General features: G+C 49.6%; 2 protein-coding genes across 5 annotated transcripts in view; both read right to left on the reverse strand.

Annotated features, from left to right (window-relative positions):
* Positions 1-738: 738 nt before the first annotated feature.
* cdc42ep4b (CDC42 effector protein (Rho GTPase binding) 4b) lies at positions 739-19,127 on the reverse strand. Of its 3 annotated transcripts, none has more exons than XM_049014477.1 (2): positions 19,108-19,127; positions 739-4,225 (listed from the first exon to the last, which is right to left on the reverse strand). In XM_049014477.1, exon 2 carries the CDS (start codon positions 4,013-4,015, stop codon positions 3,002-3,004), a length of 1,014 nt encoding a protein of 337 aa, XP_048870434.1. In that variant the 5' UTR covers positions 4,016-4,225; positions 19,108-19,127; the 3' UTR covers positions 739-3,001. The 3 variants fall into 3 exon arrangements, with proteins under 3 accessions (XP_048870434.1, XP_048870431.1, XP_048870433.1); XM_049014474.1 differs by lacking the exon at positions 19,108-19,127 and adding an exon at positions 18,192-18,660; XM_049014476.1 differs by lacking the exon at positions 19,108-19,127 and adding an exon at positions 11,899-12,303.
* Positions 19,128-19,375: 248 nt separating this feature from the next.
* Positions 19,376-23,822, reverse strand: part of sdk2b (sidekick cell adhesion molecule 2b) — a 168,607-nt gene continuing 164,160 nt past the window's right edge. For both annotated transcript variants that reach the window (XM_049015168.1, XM_049015167.1), the window contains one exon: positions 19,376-23,698. In XM_049015168.1, the coding sequence (XP_048871125.1) occupies positions 23,273-23,698 (426 nt within the window). In that variant the 3' untranslated portion in view covers positions 19,376-23,272. The remainder of the gene's footprint in view (positions 23,699-23,822) is intronic.

Below are 23,822 nucleotides of genomic sequence, written 5' to 3' on the forward strand. Positions count from 1 at the left end.
CACCCCCCCCACGCACCGACTGATATTATCCGTCATTTCCCGTAGCCAGCTCAGTCTGGGTTTTGCTATTCTCACACTTTGGAGTTGTCCGAAGTTGTCCACTGTCCATAACACAGTGAGCTCTGCCCTGCAAGAGGAGGGGGGCGTATCATTTCCTACTGTTTGATTAAATGGGTGGGGGGGGGGGGGGGGAGTGTTTGCTGAGCTTACTTTCATTATGAGACACCTGGCTATCATGATGTTTTCTGTGCACAAAGACCGCAGAACACCTGCCCCCGTAAGGGTAGACGCTCCACCCCATCGCCAGACCTGCAGCTAATAGCCCCCATACCCCCAGGGGTGCAGAAAGCTGACCTCCCACTTCTCAATTCCAGCCTTGCTCCACCCACCACTGCCTTTACAGGAAGGTGGGGGGGGGAATTCCACTCTATGCTCACGGGCATTCCCCAGCCACTCAAGGTGCACACCTGCCCTTTCATTTAAGGCACAGATCAGTGCAACATGTAATGTTTAATGATGCATATATATTTTTTGTTAAACCTGTCTGTCGACACTTTAGGGCGGTAAACCCAAACTGAAAGTCTGGCTCAGGGTATCCATGGCGTCGTGACGATAACGGAGATGAAAGTGTGGGCCGGTCCCTGTACATACAGGCCTCAGCCGCATCCAGGGCTGTTGCCACGGTCGACCAACAACACAACAAAGTAGGGGGGGGGGGGAAACACCACACAACACAGCTTTTGGTCAAGATTACCAGGCTTATCTTTTATTGAAAAATAAAGCCATTATTCGAAAGTGAAAAGTAAATATAAATCTTTACGTTTTAGTGTGAAGAAAGAAATAAGAATTTCAGAACAGAGCAGAGGCAGAAGAATCACCAGCCTAACCCTAAACCTGGCATCTGCTTTTCTTCATGTTCTGCTTAACCATCTGCACCACTGGCTTTAATCACAGGCCCCTTATTCCCAGGTGACCCAGCATCCTTGTGCCAAAGGCAGCAGACGACCCCTTAGCGAGCAAAGGCATGGCGCGTGGCCCAAGATGCAAGGCCTTTGTGTCCATCATGTGGTCTGACAGAGAGAAGGAAGCCCCACAGAGGCTGCATCTGCATCTCACACACTGTGGAGCCTGATATGGGTGACCATTAAAACAATAGACTAGGGTTTAATTTGTGTGAAACAGAGTAGTTTATGGAGCAGTTTCTACTGGCTGATCCAAGGCTCCCAAAACAGCGTTAGCTAAGCTAAGCTAACACTGAACATGTGTATTGGCGGTTCTCTTGATGCCATCTACAAATCAACTCACATTAACAACCCAGAAGTAGAAGACTGAACATTTGGCACATTAGCATCTCACTTCAAACTCAGAGTCCAAGCGATGTTAAGTTCTGGGCCTCCAACACCCAAGGGTCAGGCAACCTCTGAAACCACTACTTTTCACGTTCCAAGAACTCTCGTTTATCATCGCAGGTTGATGACCTCATAGGCTAATTATCCATTAGAAAAGAATGCTTACAAAAACACCCCCAGTTTCCCCGCTGCGTGTGGTTAGGAAGGACAAGCCAGCACCTTCAAGCAAGACCCAAAGCATGCCAAGTGGTAGGAAGAGAGGAACTCCGTGTTCTTTTACAGTGGCATCTAGACAGACATCTCTCCATCCAACGTGACTCTATCCTTCTACAAACCTGCCAATCCTTCTCCGCCCTGCGGTGACAAGGTTGGGTCCTCAACTGGCAGGTCAATGCACCAACACAAGCCCAACGCAGAGATGCCAATACGACATTCCAGACGTTCCCATTACAGTCAGTCAGTGATACATAGGTTCTAAATATATGTCGCTAAAAAAACACACACATTTAACAGAGGGAGCGTTAATGTCTATTTATATGGGGAAAATAAAACCGAGAAACGTGAAACGATACATTCAACTACACGTAGAACTTGTAGAAAATCGAATTAGTGTCTTAGAGTCTTTTCAGCTACAGGTCAGTATTACGTCGACAGCAGCTGCCAGGGTCTGACCCAAGACCAGGTGGTCCAGTGGACAGACCCAAAACAGCCACAGGTACAGAAATTAACCTCAGATCCAGCTTACAGCACCAAAACCATAAAAGGATGGAGCTGAAGACACCACTCAAGTACCACAGCTGACAAAAAAGTAAAATCAAAAATTACACTGACACTGTCTCGTCTTCCATTAGAAGTAGTAGCTAGTTGCTGAATGACACCCCAGCTACACCTGACCAAAGACTCAAATTCCCATAATGCAACACATCCACACAGCTCATCCCACTGGATAGTCAAGCTGAATAACTGCATAAAATGGTAATAAATGTATATTCTTCAGATGAATGCTCGCACAAACCCAAAAGTATCCCACAGTTTTTTTTTAAAGTAGCATCCATTTTGGAGGAAAAACGCACAATCCTTTCCCTGGGATTGTGGGAAACTGCCGGTCACCCTGTGACTGACATCTGCCTCGGACATGATGGCTCTGGGACAGGCCAAATGACGTGGTCCGTCATCAGGTTGACGCCGTTGAAACATCCAGTTGTAGAGGGTCGGTCCTTAGAGCATCACCGTCACGCAAGTGTTCATGAAACCAGGGACGCAATGTTATCAACATCCTCGATGGAAAAATATGAAAAATGTACAAACTCAAAGTCGAACATTCACTGTCTAAAACAAGGAAAATTCAAATGCTTGTTATAGTCAATAAGAGGCTTGCAGGACTGGTCCTATTTAAGTCAGACAATGATCCCCACCATACAGTTGAATGACTAGCAGCTGCAGCTGTCAGGGGGAAAAACAAGGCAGATGGTGTGATAAGGGTTTGTTTTTATAGAGCAGGAGAATTCTCCAGATGAAGGGGGACTGGGGCTGGAGTTTGGAATGGTCTGCTTTGGGAACTCTAAGCTTCATACTATACCAGCATGCCTTAAACGCTGCTAAGTTCTGTCATTTTAAGAAAAAAAATCCAATGGCACTTTAGTCTTCCCCCTTTAAACACGAATTTCATCGTCGTCCTCATCCATGAAAGAAAAGTCCTTCTCATCCTCCCCCCGTGGTGAGCTAAACTTGGCACTATCTGTGTCACCCCCTTGCGAGAGGCCCAGTGGTTTCTCCTCCAGGGCAGCCGAGCCCGAGCTGGAGATGGAGCAGCTGTCGAGGTGCCGGTGGTACTTGGGCCGTGGCTCGGGCGTGTAGGGACCCGGGTCATGGTTCTCCACATCCTGGGCACGTGGTGGGCGGAGTGGAGGCTCGGGAAGCTCCTCCACCTCACCATCTTCAGCATCTGCCCGAAGGCCGAGCGGGGATGGTGATGCATGCCCCTCACTGCTCTTCCCTTCCTCATAGCCAAGGTCGTCATCATCCCAGCCTTTCTTGTCCATCACACTGAGAATGTCCCCGAGCATCGAAGGGCCCAGGTCAACGTGGAAGGACATGATGGACTCTGCGTGCTTCATGCCCCCACGACCGAAGCCAGTGGACGGGGGCAGTTCTGTCAGCTCACCGAAGCGCCGCTCATCCAGCTCCAAATCGGGTACCTTGGAGGCTACCGCCCCATTCAGGGGCCTGTTGTCGACTTCCGGTAGATTCTTCAATGGGGTGGAGGAGAGGCTCTTAGGCACCTGGATTCTGCTGTCCCCACCCTCATCGGCAAGATAGGGCAAAGATACAGCATTTTTCACCAAACAATCTTCCGGGGATGCCGGCGCTTGCTCCTGCTTGTCGGCCCGGTTGACGGACTGCGAGCGCTTGCTGCTGCGGAAGGTGCGAGACAACAGGCCTGGCTTAGACCCGGGGGAGCTGGGCTGGGCCCGGCCGTTCTGAGGGGGCTCCCCAGTTCGTGTGCTGAGAAAGGAGGTGTCCCCAAAGGCATCGCCACCCCGACCCACGTGCATGGTGTGCCGGAAGTCACCGAGAGGGGCGCTGATCATCTCCGCTGTTAGGTCCGCCCTTGAGCGGCGCTTGGACTGGGATGAGCCAGAAACCAACTGCTTCAAGATGGGCATTTTGGCGGCTTTGGAGAAAACCCCAAAGAACTAACAATAGGGGTCGGACCGGAGAGCAAGTGGCAGATGAGTAACAGCCAAAGCTTCAGAGTGAGAGGAGTTGAGTTCAGGTCAAAGGGCACACGAATCCAGGTGGCCTGACATCAAAGCCATTGCAGGCCTCTGCAGAAAACAGCAGCCGTCTTTGGTCACGCACACGTGCGGCACCACCTAGGAGGAAGAGGACAACAATACACATTAAAAATGACTCATTTCAGTGCTACGACGGCAAAACAGGCAAACTGTTCTCCGGATTCCACAAAACCAGACATTCCTCCCAAGCAGTAAAGTTAGAAATAGGGGCTATTTTATATTTTCCAGACACGGATCCTTCGGAAAGGAAGGCATCAAGCCAGGGCCAGAGACACATACAGACCTGCCTCTTCAGCAAGTACCCAATGATCATCACCAACAGTCATCAAGGCTGGAGGACCTACTAGGCTTCTTTAGAATATCTTGGGAATTGAGACTCCTTCCTCATTTTCTTAATCGGAGCCAGAAAGGCTTCCTTAGGAGTCCTCCGCAAAGGATTCAGGCGACATCCCTCTGTCGTGGAGGACTATCAGCTAAATCTGTGGCAATTCCTAACAGTCTATATTCTACCCAAAGAGATAAATCACTGCTAAGCCTTGGGCAGGGTCATCTGCAGAGTGCTCACAGCCAGCCGCTTCGATTCCCACGAGTTCAGACAGGCGCCCTGTGTGTTACGGGCACTCTCCCTATCAACCCTTTACAAAAATCTCAAGTGGTCATGAAATGTTGAAGTCTATGATCTTAAAGGGGGGAGGGGGGGTGATTCCAGCATCCCTGGTGCTCAGTCACACTGGAGGCCTGAGTCTGGGTGATTTCATCCCACAAACGCTCGCTGATCAGCCTGCCTTGCTGACGTCACCCCCAAACATTTGCATCCCCTCCGCGACATGGGAGCGCTCCATTGAAAAGGCAGCCGTTGTGGGGAAGAACAGAGGGACACTTGATGGATGACAGGCCGAGCCAGATTCAAAGGACCGCCTGTTCCCTGTGAGGAATTTGAGTCTCTGGTCTGTTGTACCGTAACTCTGTCTAATGTCCCAGCAATCTGCATCTGAAAATGCACCCACAGAATGAACCCCCGTTTATAAAGAAAGAAATGTCGCAGAAAGGAGAAACACCGTGAATTAATGAATTGTCGCACAGACTACGTCACAGGCAGAGCAGTAGTGCTCATTCAAAGTATTGCTACCCACTGCATCTCGGTCTCCCATAACGACAGGAATGGGATTTTGGCTATTAAAAAATGTAAACAACAGGTCCAGTTCATTGTAACATTTTCTATCCAATAACACTGATTTCTAACCACCTGACCTCCCTGTCAGCAGATGGCACTACAGAGCTGAAGCTAGAGATTTGCACGATCTTCCTGCCTCCCACCGAGCATAAAGGGATTAGCCATCCAAATAAATGTCTGCTAGCCCCAGCAAGTCTTTCAGCAAATAGTGATGTTAGCCCCACTTATGATGTTGCTCTGTCTTTGTCCTGCTCTGTGCTGCACCATGGTCCTGGAGGAACGTTCTCTCATTTCTCTATATACTGTGTGTATGGTTGAAATGACAATAAAACCTACTTGACTTGACTTGAAATTCTGAAACAGCTTAGGTGCCCCCCCCTCCCTTCCAGTGCTATTGAGTGCTAACTAGCCCATTTGCACAGCTAAAACCCAACTGGGAGACCATCCTGTATAAACCATCTTGTGTAAACCAGCAAACTTTGCCTGTCTATAAAATGGTGTAAAATATGGATCAATACACACTGTAATACATGTAGAAATCCAATCCCTACAGTACAGGGCACATTACAGTACAGAACCATGATTTAATTCCTATTCTCCTTGTAAATCACCACATCAATAATATATGGTTCATATCAAGAACAAACGGCCGGTTCAGCTTAGCAAACTGGATGGACTCATGGAAATTATGCAACTGGTAGTAATGGTAAGACAAACCAAGCAGCTGCTGCCAGGTCAGATGTTCCACTTGTGTGTTGACTGTGAAACAGGAAGCAGATCTAGTTTGCTCAGAGTCCAGCGGACATCCACGTCAGCCCAAAGTCCACAGCGAGGAGGGGAGGAACACTTCCCTTTTACAGAGGATGAGTTTATATGGCTAATTGCCCGAGTTGCCCACGAGAGCGCAACACAGGCCAAGTGAACGTGGTTTCGGGTTTCCTCCGCATTGGGCGTCGACGGCCAACCTTTTCAAATGAGTGAAATGCCCAGGAGAACCACCTGGGACAGATGATAAAAAATCTAAAAGAAGAGCAGGGGGATGGCTGGTCCCGCATGAGACAAGGGGCTCTGTTAGTGTCAGGGGAGCAGACGGCTACCAGTACAGCCGCTTTACAAGACGAAACTCACAGGGCGTCGGACCGCAGTCCTCATAGTACGACAGCAGCAGGAAGCCTCCCAGGATCTAAGTTCAACGCCTACTGGCAACAAGGCTGGCTGGTTTCAGCACCTCCTGAGGCGTCAGACCGCCCAGCAGGTATCATTTACATGCCTTTGAAAGAGCTGCACCAGAACGAAGGTCACTGCAGTGCGCCTGAGGAGAACACAGGGGTCTTGCTTCTGGACAGGGGTTAGAACAATGCATGCAGTTTTCACACTGTAAAGGAACCCAAAAAGCTTAAAAAAAAGGTTAGCAAATTTCAGGAACGCAGATGTAATCACAGAAGTAACCCCATGCTACTCAAAGAGCATAACTGATGAATATAAGTGAACATTAAACGCTGCAAAGGAGGCAAAAAAGAAACCGGCGTCAGATAAGAGGACGAGCAAAGAGGAGCCTTTCATACCCCATCGCAGAAGACCCTCTGAGGGCCACACAGCCAAGGGCCACAGGCAGCCAAGGGCCACAGGCAGCCGAGAGCACAGGCAGCCGAGAGCACAGGCATATAATCACCAATGAATGAAGAACATGTACCCAGCCTGGCTGACGAATCCTAAGCTGACAGAAACTGACATAAACGGCCTTAAGGAGACCCATTCGCTCGTTTCGCTTCAGATGAAAGTCCAGCTAGAAGTTCATTTGGAAACCCCCCCCCCCCCCCCCCCCCCGACGTGCATTCTGGGCTGTGAATGCTGACCATGGGAATGGGAGTGACCTGTATCCATAAATGGCATCTGCAAAACGAAAATGTGGAAGGATTAGCTGCTAAATTCCCCAAGCCTGGAATATCAGGTTACTGTTGGGTGACTGAAAAGCGAGATCCTGCTTCTAACTCACCTCAATTTATGTAATGAAAATGTTATTTTGTGTCGAGTTATTACACCACTGTTACAGCGTGTGACAATGCGTTACGCAATACCGCTGCATCATATGACGAACATGCATTAAATTCTGCTTTTTGAGTTTTTACACAATGCTTTTTTATTACTTAATGTGTTGTTACGGCCCAAACAGAGGACCAGCCAACAGACTAGAGACGTCCAAGCTGGACTAAACAGCATCCTTGCTGATACAACACAGGTTCCAGCCACTTAACCCACCCCCACAGATAAAGCCGTTAGCATAGCCGTCCGAAACAGTATGCTAATCTGGGAGGAACCCCGGCAGACCGACAAAAGGCTAATTATCCAGCTATTAACCCACAGCCCCATTAGCATGTGGGCCCACATACACCTAGATAAGGGGGGGGGGGGTCTCAACGCAGGCATGTTACAGCACAATGTCACTCCAGCAGGGGGTAACTGAACAGGGCAGAAGAACAGCTCCAACAAGTCCCACCAGTGCAGGAAGGTGTGTTTGTGTGCGTCATTGGGGGGGGTCAAGTTACATGGAGTTAGAACGTGAATATTTAATTCACTCGAATGTAAAATGAGCTTCACTTACATTCACTCTCACCCTGTGCCACATTGTGAAGCCCCCCGCCCCCCCGGTTCTCACTCACTCACACTGAGATCACAAACTAATTAACGGGGGCTGACCGGCTGATGTCGCCCCCCAGCTGTGAATGCCATCGCTTGTCTGACACCTCTCCATCTATCCTACATTCTCTAGCCGCCCCCCCCCCCACACACCCCACTAGAGACAAAGGCTTCAAAGCTCACACACCCCCCCCCCACCTTACCCTGCCCCTTCACTCGCGTACCGGCACGTATTGAGTGTCTACAGCATACAGCTATGTTTGGCACTCATCTGGGATCAGCTTAGCCTTATACCCTCTTCTCAGTATTGTTCAGTCATGTGGCATTTCTGTTGAACCTCTCGTGTCCTCTACAGAGACCCACGTTCATCACCTACTTCCTGTCGTGGGTGTGGCCAAGGACCAGCTGTGTAAGACTGGGCTTCACCACTGTAAAAGGAACCTGCTTAGTCAGGCACCACCTTTTAAAAGGAGGATCTATTACCACATAGCAGTTAAAAACGACATGATTCCTGCACTTTCCTCTAGAACGGCAGCAAGGGACTGACCTCATGGCCCTTAGCTCACCCAATCAAAACAGGCCACAAGATTTCCTAGTAAGGGGACTGAAGGCGGTAGGGGCTGAAACAAAGAGAGAGAGGAGTACGAAACCTAAGGGTGCATCTCGGCGACACAGACGAGTGTGACAGAGTAAGGGCTGATCCGTCTTCCCTTTCAGATAGCACCCCTGTCCAGGTCTCGTTTGCAACCGGAACACTGTGTCCTGACCTTACGTAGCACTCCAAATCTTTATGGGCATCTAGATCACCCCACACTGCGGCCCTGACGCCGGGGTCTGGGGGCGGTGCCAAAAGCCCTGAGCTTTCATCATGCTGGCGCCAGGCCCCGAGACAGAACACCAAGCCGAAGGGTGACAACGAGACAAGCGACCCGCCTCCAGCACGCTACACCGCCCCTACATACACCTAGTTCCAGCAAATCTGGATGAGGGACCTGCCTGGTCCAGATACCCCCAGGGGAACTCCAGTCAGGGTGGCTGGCCAGGAATCTGGGTGGGCGGCATATAGGACCGAGTCATTCACCATCACGGGGAGCCGGTCTGTCCTCTCTACTCAGGAGGAATTCACAGGTGTGCCAGAGCGATGAGACAATGTGTCGGGTCTTTAATGACACTGCACCAGGACACTGCACTGCACCCTCTGCTGTCACAATGTGTCGGGTCTTTAATGACACTGCACTGCACCCTCTGCTGTCACAATGTGTCAGGTCTTTAATGACACTGCACTGCACCCTCTGCTGTCACAATGTGTCGGGTCTTTAATGACACTGCACCAAGACACCGCACTGCACACTCTGCTGTCACAATGTGTCGGGTCTTTAGTGACACTGCCCCGGGACACTGCACTGCACCCTCTGCTGTCACAATGTGTCGGGTCTTTAGTGACACTGCCCCGGGACACTGCACTGCGCACTCTGCTGTCAGTCCAGTTACCGCACTCAGCAGCATGGATCCCACACCACACTCCCAAGTACCGATCGCAGTCAGTCATCACTCACTTTCCCATCCTCCGCACGGGCACTCATATGAAGGACAGAAGACGAGATGCTCAAAGCATTGGACGCCTCTGCCATGCAGTGACCAGGCCGACCAAAATAAATGCCGAGTAAACAAACCTGATGAGCCACGGCAGAGACTCTCACACCCCCTGGATTCCTGTGGGCGGACGCAGGGTCTCGGTACCCAGACTGACCCAGCAGGCCTTCTGGCAGGAATTGCTGGCACTGGCACAGACAGACACACGACTCTGGGCCAGGTAGAGGAGGCCTGTGTTTCCAGGGGCCAATGTGCCCAAATGCAATTCGTATGGGCCAAGACTTTACACCACTAGCCTACGAGCATTGGGGGCACCCGTCTAAGCTCCCGAAGGGAACGCCTGTTTGACCAAATCCCTCACAGGCCATGCTGACCTGTATAGAAGGAGCCGTAAAAATAATAATACTGAAAAAAAACAGGTCTTCGATGTAGGTTCTCATGCAGGTCTTACGCACACAAACTGCCTTACAAGACCTGTTCTGTACTGAGAATGCAGCAGGGCGCAACCTGGCATCTACTGCTGTATGACCAGTATAATGAAAGGACAGAATTTTTAACTGACATATTAGTCAATATCTATATTAAACTGCACAAAGCCTATTAAACATATTTACTTATTGATTCATTGTATATAGTTACATTCTGCTCAAGAACATGCACGCACACGCACACACACACACACACACACACACACGCGCGCACGCACACACACATACACACGCACACACACATACACACGCACACACACATACACACGCACACACACCCTTGGCCACTGATGGTATTGCCAAATCATGCTCCCTTTCCAGGAAACCTCTGCGGACTTTTAGTTCACAGGACACATGCTCCGAGCTGCAGAAGTGTGCTTACAGTACAGGGGCAGATGGAAGACACAAGGACAGGCTGGGTCCTCATTATGATCACACAAACATAAGGCATGGTGCTCAGGGCTGACAGCAAACCAATGACCCCACAGTCCCTGAATACACACAGTACACTGCACCCTGAATGGATACCAATCCCGGCCCCTACCCCAATCCCAGCATGCAGCACAACATGTGGCGCTGTACAGAGAATGACCTAACCAGGCAGTGAAACCTTCTCCTGGATGCCATGCCAACTTCACTGGAAAATCCATTTTGTGTCTTTAACAGAAGTTACCCAACAGTAAATGGGGGGGCTCCTAAATATTCAAAAATACAGGGGGAGGAAGACCATTCCCCTAGAATGGAAGAGTCCATCACTGGATAACAACATTGGCAAACTTGGTGGGGTGCGTGTGCTAACCTCACGAGTACCTCAAGCCACGGGCCTGTATTGCCCCAAGCCACGGGCCTGTACTGCCCCAAGCCCCGGGCCTGTACTGCCCCAAGCCACGGGCCTGTACTGCCCCAAGCCACGGGCCAGTATTGCCCCAAGCCCCGGGCCTGTATTGCCCCAAGCCCCGGGCCAGTATTGCCCCAAGCCCCGGGCCAGTATTGCCCCAAGCCCCGGGCCTGTATTGCCCCAAGCCACGGAGCTTGTCTCTACATTCGATATCGATTCCCTTGTTTAATACAGTCGCCACTTAGCGCTTCGACTTTCACGGCTTCACTCTATCGCGGTTTTTTGTATATTGATTAAAAAGTTGATCGAGAAAGTGAAAATGATATATCGCTACGCATCGGAAGCATCTTCGTAATTAAATGTACAATAATAATGATATTATATTTCTAACCTCTAATATGTCTTACTTTCTCTTATTTTGTCTAATATTTTGGGTAATACGAGTGTAATTGCCATGACCTGCCTGTAGGATCCTCTTGTGCGCCACGCCCCCTTATTAACCATGCCCCTTAACCACGCCCCCTTATTAACCACGCCCCCTTATTAACCACGCCCCCTTATTAACCACGCCCCCTTATTAACCACACCCGCTTATTAACCACACCCGCTTATTAACCACGTGTGCAGCCCCTATCGTGACCAGCTGTTTCCTGTCAGTTTGATTCCTCCATGTCAGAGTCTGTAACCCCAGGTCTGTCATTGACGTTTTGATGTTACATGTTCCTGTGTCTTGGAGTGATTCCAAATAAACCCTTCGATCCTGATTCCTCGTCTCCCCGTTCCTGCTAACGTGTCCAGCAATCATAACGGTAATGGTGACTAAAGGGTGTTATTTCATGTCTAATAATGTTAAAAACTGCATTTAGAAGGTCATAAACAGGTGTTTAACTAACTATGAAAATATTCGATTAATAAATAAAGAATTATTAATAAATAAAGAAGAAATTCACTTATCGCGGTAGAGTCTGGAACTGATTAACCGCGATAAACGAGGACAAACTGTATTTACACCGGTATTTACCTCCTGCAGCTTGGCCCAAATTCGGCTCCAACTCGCAGTGCCCCCTTCAACGAGGCTCCTAAATGTTCTGGATGAAAGGCCTGACCCAGTGCTCAGACCCCAGGTTTCATTCTCACTGTGAGGGGATGCGGGAAAGGAAGCATTCCAGTGAACCTGAACTCGTACTCGTTGATCCAGTGATTCATTAATAAAGCATCGTCTCAATCACACTGGCAGAGGTGCTATTTGCAAATTCTCAGCGGTGGGGGTTTATTCACGCGGCGGTAGAGCAAGGCCAAGGGGGAAGGAGCGAAGAGGATTCCTGCCATCTTCTTGCACGATCGTGCATCTGAGCCCGTGCCCTTAACAGGAACCAGACAGGCGGATCTACCACCTGCCACAGACAGACGTATGTAGGTGTGGGGGCAAACGAGGACACGGGGCGGGGGCAGGGAAAAGGCAACAGGCACATGCAAATTGAATTCAGATAACAGTCACTCACCTCCCTGTGAAAACAACCTAACAACGTTCTGATAAGAGGTCCCCTCTGAGCGGGTCGAGTTAATGACCAAACCGGCTCTAGGAGAATGGACACGTCAGCCAAGGACACGCCCCCCCCCCCCCCAACCTGAAGGCACTCCGTCAGCAGTAACGAGATATCGGACAGCCTACGCTTCACATCCACGGCTCGTGCTTTGCTGTCCCGAGGTGCTCCTCCGTCGAGGGCTCGGACAGTAAAATGCACCCCTCAGCTAAGGTTTCATTCACTCCCAGAATATTCCACGGCAATTACTTTATTTTTATTTTATTTTTTTACATTTTTGAGTCTAGGAAAGCAGAAAGGGACACGGTACTGTTGAGAGAAATCTGCCGGCAACGGGCAGCGAAAATAAAATGATCTGCATGAAATTACAAACACAAAAGGGAGCGACTCTGCAATGGTCACAGGAGGCAGAGATGGTCAGGATGTGTCAGCGACAGGGGGCTCAGGGGGGCGCAGATGGTGCGGGACAGTCGTGCTGCACGCCACACAAAATACCTCACCTACTCATCACTGTAAAATGCTGGAAATCACACCAGAACTTTGGAATAAATCCACTGGAAAACCCCAAAATATGACCAGCATGTCCTTTGGGTATCAGCGATACTGATACTGACAGCCAGGCATAGTTTCGGGTTCCGGGATCTGGGCCCAGAAACCTTTGGAACGTACAGCAAAGAACGCGACACTACAGAATCTGCTCATTTTGGAAAAGCGGCATGTGGAAGCCATTCTCCAAGACCGTCCTCGCCTTCTGAATGCCATGACAACATCACAGACGTTTAGAAAGCAAAATGAAGCTACAACCTCTTGTTGTTGCACGAACATGTAATACAACTGTTAGCTGTCCTGCCTCTGAGATGTTAAACGATATAAATCACTGAGGGGAAATCCAGAACCCAGGCATGAGGTAGAACTGGTTCTCCGTTGTCCTACGGAACGCATGCCACAAAAGGTATGGAAGGTGCAGGCCGGAGGTTCCCGCCCAACGCGTTCTGGCACCGGACAGGAACCTTCTCAGCTTTCATTAACTGCCAGTACTGCAGAAGGTGGATCCCTGACAAACAGGGCCCCGGGCGTGGCGTGGCCTAAGGAGGATCACCGGATTACCGGGGAGGCGGCGGTGGCGGGAAGTGGGAATGCCAGGCTTTAACTAGGGCGCTGAGTCTAGCGTGCGACACTGTTGGCTTCGGCCATACAGTACACCATTTCGCAAGAGTCACATTCAAGAATCAGATTGATTTATAAATGACACAACTATGCAAATAAGTAAAAACTATTTGGCTCACTCCTAATCGCACCAGTACACAACAAAGATGACAGTTACACAAAGTACAATAAGCAAAGAACAAGGCCCGGATTTATGGTAATAAATAAGGTGACAAGTGTTAAATTTCTCTCAAGTGTTAAATTTCTTACATTAAAGACCCTCATAAAGAGGATAACATTCGCAACAGAACAGCATCCCGAATAGCTTTCCTTTCAGGAAAGGAAGGAGTTTTTCCAAAGTTGAAAGAAACATAGTCGATCCACAGCGGGACAGCAAAAGACCAAAGGACAAGCACATCCTCTCATTGTCTCAATCAGCATTTGCATATAATGTATGAAGAAAATCAAAAAGTAAGGGTTCACATAGACTGGCTGACTGAGCTGAGACCCGAAAGCAGTCTGGACACAATAAGCGACTGTGTGCTACAGGCCCAGGGTTACGTGACGCTCACAGCTTTGAACCCGTGACTCCGGAGGTCGGAGGTCGTCGCGGGGGGGGGGTATGGCTCCTCCCACAGCCTCTGGTGAGGTATTTGCATATTTCCAAATTGGTTTGATGTGACGCAAAGATGAATGGCAGACAAGGCAGAGTGACTCTGGAGAGACCAACTAAACAGAAAGCTTAGTGTTTCATGCAGTAGAACACCCACACCACAGGGCCGCCCCACGGCATGCTGGGATGACCTTATTCGGCTAGCCCTGCACAAAGTTATTAAAGCTCTTCAACACGAGGTGGACCTCACCCTCAAAGCCATCTCTCTGAATCCTCACCCATGCCCTCAGCTCACACCCCGACACTTCCCATCCCTGTGCCGAGCTCCGGTGCTCACTGCAGTGGGCGAATTCCAGCAAAAACAAACGATTTATGCTGGAATTTCCTGCCACCGGCTGGCGAGGACGGTGCACAAGACTGCCAGAGACCCCGCCATTTTCAGAGAGAGGCGAACACCCCCCCACTCACCTGCACCCATTTCCAGGGCCCACAGGACCCTAAGCACAGCACACCAGTCTTACAACTTCAAACTGGCACCAGGAACCTCAAGGGCCCAGCAAGAATCACTTAGAGAGAGTGTGAAGCCAAGAATCCTCTCTTCCGGCAGAACCATTTGCCAGGTCCAGTAACTCTACAGCACTGGAGTTTCTCCAGTGAACATGAAAAGTGACCGGGATGGAGCGAAGGGGGGCATATCCGGCTGGAAAAATTTGCCAAAGCAGCTTCTAATTGGTTAAACTGTGCATGCTGCCATAACTCGGGCCCTGGGGGGGACCTTTGAATCATACAGGCCAGGGCCCCAGGGAAGCGCTCTGTGATTTTATACTCTCCCTTCTCCATCTTTCCCATCCTGCCCTAACGGAACAGACGGGCAAAATGACCTCACAGCTGCATCTCCATGTCGCCTGTCCCAGCCCGGGCCCCCAGCCCCCTGACATGCTGCCATGGGCGTAACGGCGATGAGCAGGGGGCAAAGAAGTCAAATAAAAAATCAACAAAAAAAAAACAGCGACCCGAGCTGGGATGGGGGAGCTCTGGGCCTCGTTAAATAAGGAACAACTATAATAGTATAGGATACGATGGGGTTTAAAGAGGGGTCAGACAGCAATGGCCCCTCCCCTAACTTCCAGAAACCCCTCAGATTTATAATACAGGTGTGTTGCAGGTAGATTGTTTGGTACAGGTGTGCTGGGCTCTGGGGTGGGGGGGGGGGATATATCGACTGTCCAGGTGTGAGTTAAACACTGGAGGTGCAGCACATTCTACCAAACCCCTGAATCTGGCCAGCGTGTTTGGTCTGCCTACACAGCCCAGGAGACTGGGGGGGGGGGAAATCCTCCACGGAGATGGGGTCAAAAGTCAACAGCCGGCTCTCCTCCAGGACAAGAGAGACGGCGAGATGAAGAATAGAGACTTACGAAGAAGCGTGTAGAACAACACGAGCCCCAAGTCCCGAGGGGGGCCCCACCCGCCATATTACACAGTACATTTAACACTAAATAAAACAGGTTCAAACAGTTTGCAGCTGCAGAGAGCGTCTGGCACACCGGCCATCGTCACAGCTACAGGAAGAGACCACAGCTGTGGCACGTTAGCACCTAACAACGGCCGTCAGCGTGACGTCTGCCACGTACCGCCTCCCGGCACCGCAACAGCCCGAACTGGGAGCCGAGAATCTCCTCAGAGAGCAGCGGGGGCCGGGGAGAATGACCGTTATCCCCAAAAATATAGAGGCAGCTCTAGGGCGGGAAGCCATCGAGAAGGGACTGACGTTTAGGGCTCCCGACCGCCCAGACGACAAGCACCGGTGAGAGAAAGGCCACAGGTAAACACATTTTATCGCAAGAGCTACAAAAGAAAGATGCCTTCATCTGGGTACAACCGCCCACACACAGCAAACGCAAAGACAGGGAAAGAAAATTATTTTAAAAAAATCAGTAACTAATACAATAGTGGTCGATAGATTTCTAAAGCTCTCCGGTCCAGCGCGCAAATCGCCTCTAGGTGTCCATTTGCATTTCTGTGTCCTGCTGTTGGCCAGCTGTGAACGGTTCCAAATGAATAGTATAAACTTCTCTAGCTCAAATTGTGTCCATCTGAAAGTCAGTTCAGTTACTCACAGATGGGGGGGGGGGGGGGGGGCTGCCAACGAGTAATAACTCAGACTTAAAGATCCCAGAAGCCAGAGCCAGCCAGCATATTAAGTAAAGTCTAAGGATACCTTCAGCTCTCCTGCCAAGTAAACAGGCATAAGTAATAAAAGAAGAAAGTTATACACACATACCCTCCTGAAACCACAATAGGGAGGATTATGTGATGTGGGGGGAACCCAAAGCCCCCCCCCCGCGTTATGTAACGTGCCTCTCCATCGGGGGATGTGCTCCGAAGCCAAGGTGCCATCCAGAGAAATGGCCGCACCATTCGGAGCCCATTCCTCAAATTAGCGATGGGTCGCTGTGCGTTACGCCTGTTAACTTTAACTGGCCCGACTTCCGGGGGGGGATCTGCTGATTTACAGCATCTGACCCTCTGAGCAGTCATCATCATACCGTTTCAATAACAGCAGCCAAGAATCTGCCATTATATAAAGTTACACAGCCACACGGAGGAGGAGGGGGGGGCGTGTGCATCTGACTGCGCAGACCTTTGGTCCGGACATAACGCGGTAACGAAATGCTGATTCATATAAAATGCCCTGCGGATACCGATCCGCACCCCGATATAAGTCCCCCCACGTACAGTCATCCAAGGGCAACGTGAGCAGATGCCCCGGTGCACGGAGCCTGAGCCGGATTACAAACGGGACCCGGACTCTGCCGGGAGACGTTTAAACAGGCAGGTAAAGGGACTTTATGGGCTGCAAAGTGCACTGGAGCTGTTTGCTGAAGAAGACGGCAGCGACTGTAAACCCTTCGGCTGCAGAATCGCAGAAGCGTGAATGCGAAGTATGAGAAGTTCGTGTTACAGCGGCAATGCAGGCTAGTGATGGGATTTATGGCTCTTTGAGGGGATCCGGATCTTGGCGATCCGTTCCTTTCAAAGAGCCGTTCAATAGAACGGCTCTTTTGGCTCTTTTAAAATATTTAGTCAGTTTTAAGAAGCCAGCTTGGGGGCATCTCAGTTTATCCTGGAAATAATCACTGGTAGGAATGATGAGGTGAGATTTGTAGTCAAATAATTAAAACTCAGATATCACACACCAATATCTGAGTTTGAATTATTCTGAAATATTGATTATTACCTCATTTGTCACGTGTGGACTATATTCCATAGGGTTGCACAACATCCCTCTGCTTAGACAGTGACATCACTATTTTGGATTTACCTTAAGTGTGTGTATGCGTAAAGCTAAGTTGACTTATGTTATTCATACAATACCTACTCACAAATAAACATCAAAAACAAAGCCGGCTGCAATGAATTTCTGTGTAAAACAGCTTTTACTACAAACACTTCCACACAAGAACATTGTTATCACGGCAGCGTGCACAAGTAATGGCTCCGCTCCTACCCAATGACAGAGGCATGCAGGGTGTATTTCCACTGGAGCACTCACGTGAAGGATGCGTGCACAACTATCATCATGCTGTTAGGCAGGAGCACCCCTGCGCTGGGTGCGCCCCTCCCCCTATAACTGTTCTGTCTCGCCGAGGAGCTAATTTGTGTGCATCTGTGTGAAACACGCATAGGAAAAAAAGAACGACAGAAAGAACGGCTCCCCCCCAGCCGCGACTCGGCTCCCATCGTTCATGTTTATGAGCCGTTCAAAAGAATCGGTTCGTTCGCGAACGTCACAACTCTAATGCAGGCGTCGCTGCAGACACCCGGCATTACGGCGTTATTTCGGAGCCCGTCCCCGGTCCAGAGAGGCGACTTCCGCGGAAAGGGGGGCTCTGGCTGTAAAACCTAATCATCCAGGTGCAGTTAATAGCCTAAGTGCAAAGTGCCGGTAAACCGAGACTCCAGCAAAGCCGAGGGGGCTTAAGTAGCCGAAGCGGACGGTGCCTTTACCGTGTTCTCCGCGGCCGTCCGCTGGGCGAAACGCGCTGTAAGTCTCCGCTTCACCCCGGGATCGTCCCGTCTTCTCCGCCTCCAATGCCCTGTAAATCCCTTCGTCAACCCCCCCCTTGTAGCCTGCGATCGCGGCACTTACGCGCTGCCCAGCAGCTGGAGGTTTCTGCACTATGGACTTCGGACTCTCCTCGGCCAGCCCTAAACTAAAGCCGGCCCTCCCCATCTCCATAACACCCAGCCCTCCCCATCTCCATAACACCCAGTCACATTTAAAGCGACGGAGCTTTTGCGCTTAGACCTTCGATACTATTAAAAAGTCCACACTTTACCTGTCCCTATATGCATAACATTTTTTTCCCCCGAATAGTGGCAATAACAACTATAACACCCGGTGGTTTTAACTTTGTAATGAAGACTTTTCAAGGGAAAACAAAGCAAATGCGGTGCCAAACTCATAAATCTGCCGCAAAGACTTAAAACTGACATGATCGCGTTTTACTCTCACCCACTGAGTCCTTTAATTGCAACAATTAAATAATTACATCTTGCACAAAGATAAAATTCAGTTTTCATTACCTGGCCTTTGTCCCACAATGGACAGCTGGTTATTTTTATAAATCCATTTAAACTCGATTTTATGGTTTACTATAGTAAATTAGACCATCTGAAGTGGTTCAGTACACCATAAAGCGTTGGGAAAATGAGCGCCTTGTAACCACTCAATCCACACGCATAAAAACACTTAACTTGAACCAGAAAGTGTCCATATGTTCCGCTGATCTTAAGGACCCCGTGATTATCCTTCTAGTGTTTATCAGCGTTAAGGTTTTCCTGCAGGCACTTTTACGTTTCCCTCCTGCATCTCGGAGTCGTATCGCATTTGTTAAACAGGGTAGCTGTAGGATTGACTTACCCTGGAATCGCGGGTCAGAGCGCATCCGACGCCGGGACGAAGGTGCCGGATTAAATCAAATGACCATCAGAGACAGTCCGGCCATGGAGCTCCATCTCTCTAATGGGCGCAGCATCTCGCATCTTTTCAACAAACACTCACAGTCATTTAAATGTATTTTGTTTTATTATCATTATCATTTAGAAAATAATGATTTTTTTTTGTCGTCAGTTCATCTACCTGAAAAGTTGCCCATAGCGGTCAAAACATCAAATAGCTCCGGATATCGTTTCAAGTGAGATTTTTTTTATTTTTCTTTTTTTTTAAAACTTTTTTTTGTAACCTAATAAAGAATATATTTCATCACACAGAATACATCCTTGGCACTATACACTCAGTATAATACATTATGTCCTGGTCAAACGTTGACAGTTTGAAAAGACCCCCCCCCCCCACCCCCCGCCCCCCCAATCCAGCGTTGGCAGCAAGTAGCCAATGGTACTGGCTATTTACACCCTACGGTAAGATAACACAAAATGAACATAACCATCATGAAAATAACCTCAAACTGTGGAAATATCCTGCACATTTGATCAAAGGGTGCCTTTTGATTCACTCACGAAGCGTTGATTTGGCCCTGTGGTCCGATTCAGCAAATGTATACTATCACGTTTCACAAAACAGCAAAGGTGAGATTCTTTTAAAATATAACAAAAACACATGATACAGGTAGCATATACGGTGATGTGGGGAGGTTTTGTTAGACCCTAATTTCAAAAAGGTTCTCTCATGATTAGATTATTCAACACACAGTGTGGTCCAGAGTCTTTGTCACAGCTGAGAAGACAGGCCTTACAACCAGGCACATTTTAAATCATTTATATATATATATTTCACTATTATTTCTTATTAAAAATAAATATTGATTTTCTTTTTGTAGAATATATTTCATATGTGGACTTTTGTTAGCTTTGGACATCTGGGAACAGTGATAGAACATTTGTACAATGCTTGGTTTGCAGGGGCTTTGTGTGGACACTGCTCACGGTCACGTGGACCGATCCAGACCAGCTGGTTCTCGTAGTCATGAGTCCTGTCAGGACCCACTCAAAGGAAAAAAAGCAGAAATAGCCTGTGACAGAAATGGCTATTTTTGTTTCCATATTCATTGTTTTCTTCCTATGGTCTTTTAGGCTCTTCTTGAGCATCACTGATGATGGCAGTGCTACCGAATGCAGTGCTTGCTGGAAATGGAGGCGGGGCTAAGGTGTAATGCTGCATTTCACGGTTTCTTTTAGGTCATACATTCCCCTTGTACTCGAACATTTAACTCCTCCTACATCCTCAGACAGAATGGGCAGGGGAAAGGGTAGCAGAAATGGCATGGAATGCGTGTGACGCATTACGAGTGATTTGTGACTCAGAAGCTGCGTCTCTGTCCTGTCGGGGGTGTCGCGGGCAACCTCGGCCTTTGGGACGGGCCTCAGAACCCCCTAGCAGGGGTCCTGCCTGGGCCCCTCACCTGCCTGTAAGACGCATGTACAGCCTGTGTGTTTATATGCTCCTATAGCAGCCTGCCTGGCCTCCGGGCCTAATGCGCAAGGTCATGTGGTTCGCGTTGTTGTCACACCAGTTGACAAGGTCACTGGTTTCCACAGAGTCCCGGAAAGACAGCAGGGCAGTCAAGTGCGTGGCCTGGGCCCCTGCCCTGCCCCCTGCATGAATCCAGCTACAGGCTGACGGACAGCAAAGCCCACCTTCCTAGAGAGTAGAAGAAGATGGACACAGATGTAGAGCCCACATGTGTGACAGGCTGGGAGTCAGCCGGACAGCCCTAGACTCGACGACACCGCGTGTCATAAGCTGCTGATCGGCATCTGCACCGAGCTCTTCCGTGCCACAGTCTGATGGCTGCTTCCCGGTCCTGACCACCTGCTCGGGGAATCTGACAGTCACTTAAGGCTGCCAGTCTGAGATTCGGCCTTCTGTGTCATACTGCATGCTGCCCACTTTCCCGGCCATAGGAGATTTTTCCCAGGAGAGTAAGGAAGGCACCCCCCACTTGTCAGATGAAAATGCTATTCGAACATAATAAGTTTAATAAAATGTAATTATATTATAATGTTATACCTGAAAATATGGCTTGCATTAGTCATATCAACGTGTAATAAGAATTTATTGTAAATGTGTCCATTATTATTATTATTATTATTATTATTATTAATTTATCTGGATTGAGTCCCTTTTGAGGTTCTGAGTGTCCCTTTTCAAACATTGATGATCATAGTACCCCCCCGTCACAATTTAGGCATGACCCCATCCTACGCCCTCTGCCAAGCGGGCACCTAGCCATCAAATGATTACACTCCCTGGGACAGCAGCCTATATTCCTGGATCAGCCTCCTTCCTCCTGTACCTCCCCCCCCGCTTCTGAGACTAACTGTCCAAATGACGTTGTGTCTGTGGACTGGCTCACTGCTACGGTACAGAAACCAGCCAAAGAGTTCATTTTACGAAGCCTCCAAGCATAATGAGATAATTTTGCTCTCGTGACTCAGGCCTGCGGCCCTTTCATCCTCTGCAGATGCCGTCTTTCAGGTTCTCCCAGGCAAACAGGCCCCTTTAGTGCATACCTGTTTACCGCTATAGCCCTGACTGCGCGTTTCCATGGTTACTGCAATGTGACCTCCAGGCCGCATTCTAAATGCACCCCCCCACCTTCCAAGCTACAGTCCGACGCAAAGCCCTCAGCGCTAAAAATTATTCAACGTGCTCATATTATTGTTGTATTTTTATACTGTCTAGAAGACACGCTTCTGTGCTGTGGGTGTTTGTCTGAAAGAAAAGTAGATGGTATTTTGGCCATAAATCATTGAGATGTAGGCTTGTGACACATAGGGGAGAAGCCTCAGCCAGCCCCGCTTATCACCTATCTCCCATGGTGCTTTGCAAACAGGCTGCCATGGCCACAGACCCCCGAGGGCCATCGTCACGCAGCTCATGCGGGAGAACATGCTCCAAGCTACGCTTTTCACATGACGTCCTCCTTGAGGGTCAGTCACGCACTGAAGCATGGGACCTTACCACTTCCTGTTTGTGGTTTCCTGTTGTCTCCCACCGCATTTCGCTCAGCGTGCTCAGACAGCACTGGTTAGGCCTCCATAAATCAGGTTTAACAAGGCCGGGAGTTTACCTATCTTTCAGTGGGAATGTTGACTGACACTGCCCATGATGTCACTGGCTGGTGCTGGCACAGAGATGGTGTCATCGATAGCAACAGCGGGCGGTAAATCTGTGCCACACGGCCTTCTACCCTGATCCCAGATAATACCTTCGCTTCAGTCACCCTGCAGCGGAAATACACAGGAGATCTGGGCACGAGGTTCAAACGGACCCAAACTTCAGCCAGTAAATGCGCGTTTTGTATTTTTCACACAGGAAGTGACTTACAAACATGTATAAGGTGTGTAATTTCACCGGGGACATTACAGGGTCTGATTCACGTACATTCACACCCATATTATTAGGATGTGAACAGGGAGAGAGCCTTGCTGCTGTGTCTGATGAGTCAGGAGTATCCGGAATGTTCCTGTTTCCAGTCTGTCACCGCTTTACCCTTAAAACCTCCACTTTCTCTGACTTCACTGTGTACCTGTGACTTCTGACCCCTGGCATCAATCTCAGGGATCCTTCCAGACAACATCCAGTCTTCAGGCTTCGCCTCTCTCTTCTGTTCCCCTTCCTCACCGCCGTCGTCCCTCATCTCTATCCTCTGGTGACGTCACCTGCCTGAATGCCGCACCGAATGTCCTTTGATTGCATTTTCCGTTGTGACAGGTTTCCGTTTACAGACTCCCGTGGTTTTTGGATTGATGAAGAACATTTAACATAAAATTAAAAAGCTGCAGGAAAAAAAAATAAAACATGCAACTCACCCCCCCCCAAAAAAAGTGAAAACCAAGCAGACAGACGTGTCAGAACACACGGGTCCACGCCAGCACACGCACATGCAAAAACAAACAAACAAACAAAAACCGCTTAATAAACACAGAAAACTTCCGGCATCAGGGAATCTGAAAAGAGAACAAAGGAAAGTCGACGATGCAGGAATCTCTGTGAAACACTGATTCGTCTGTGTTTTGTCTTTGTTCAGAGTCTTTGCTGTCGTCTGATTTTATTCCCCACGTCAAACGAAGGAGGAGAATCCCCCGATGGGGGCTCGTGAGCCAGGTGCCAGGCTGCTGGGGGGCCTGTAGAGGGTGCTGTGCTGGCTTGGGGGATTGGAGGTCTGCTGTGACGGGGTGGGAGTCCGGCTACCTTTGGGCCTGAAAAGGCTGCCCTGGGCCTGGGCCTGGGCCTGGGCCTGACCCATAGCCTGGGGCGTGGTGTTCAGCTGGGGCGGCAGTGGGGGGAGCGGGGGCAGGGGTGGGGGTGCAGCGCCGTGCTCAGCATCCCCCGAGTCGGACTCCGTGTAGCTATAGGCCTGGGCCCGGGAGATGCCCTTCTGCTGACGCCGCCAGGAGTTGTAGTAGGTGGGGTCGCTGATGTAGTGGTTGACGAAGGAGTGAGTCTTCTGCCGGTTCTGGTCCACTTCGTACTCACTGTCGCTGCCCTGTAATGGAGAGAGGGACAAGATGGGGCGGGACAACGCTGTCATACTCCACATGACTGGTTACATGACCCTGCTCCGACCCCCCCAGGACCATTACAAATGCGCAGCAAAACGGGATTAATTT

Source organism: Brienomyrus brachyistius, chromosome 5 (genome assembly GCF_023856365.1).
Source record: "Brienomyrus brachyistius isolate T26 chromosome 5, BBRACH_0.4, whole genome shotgun sequence".
In the NCBI taxonomy this organism is placed as follows: Eukaryota; Metazoa; Chordata; class Actinopteri; order Osteoglossiformes; family Mormyridae; genus Brienomyrus; species Brienomyrus brachyistius.

Excerpts from the sequence above, each read along its gene's own strand:
- cdc42ep4b (XM_049014477.1), bottom strand. The coding sequence starts at position 4,015 with ATGCCCATCTTGAAGCAGTTGGTTTCTGGCTCATCCCAGTCCAAGCGC.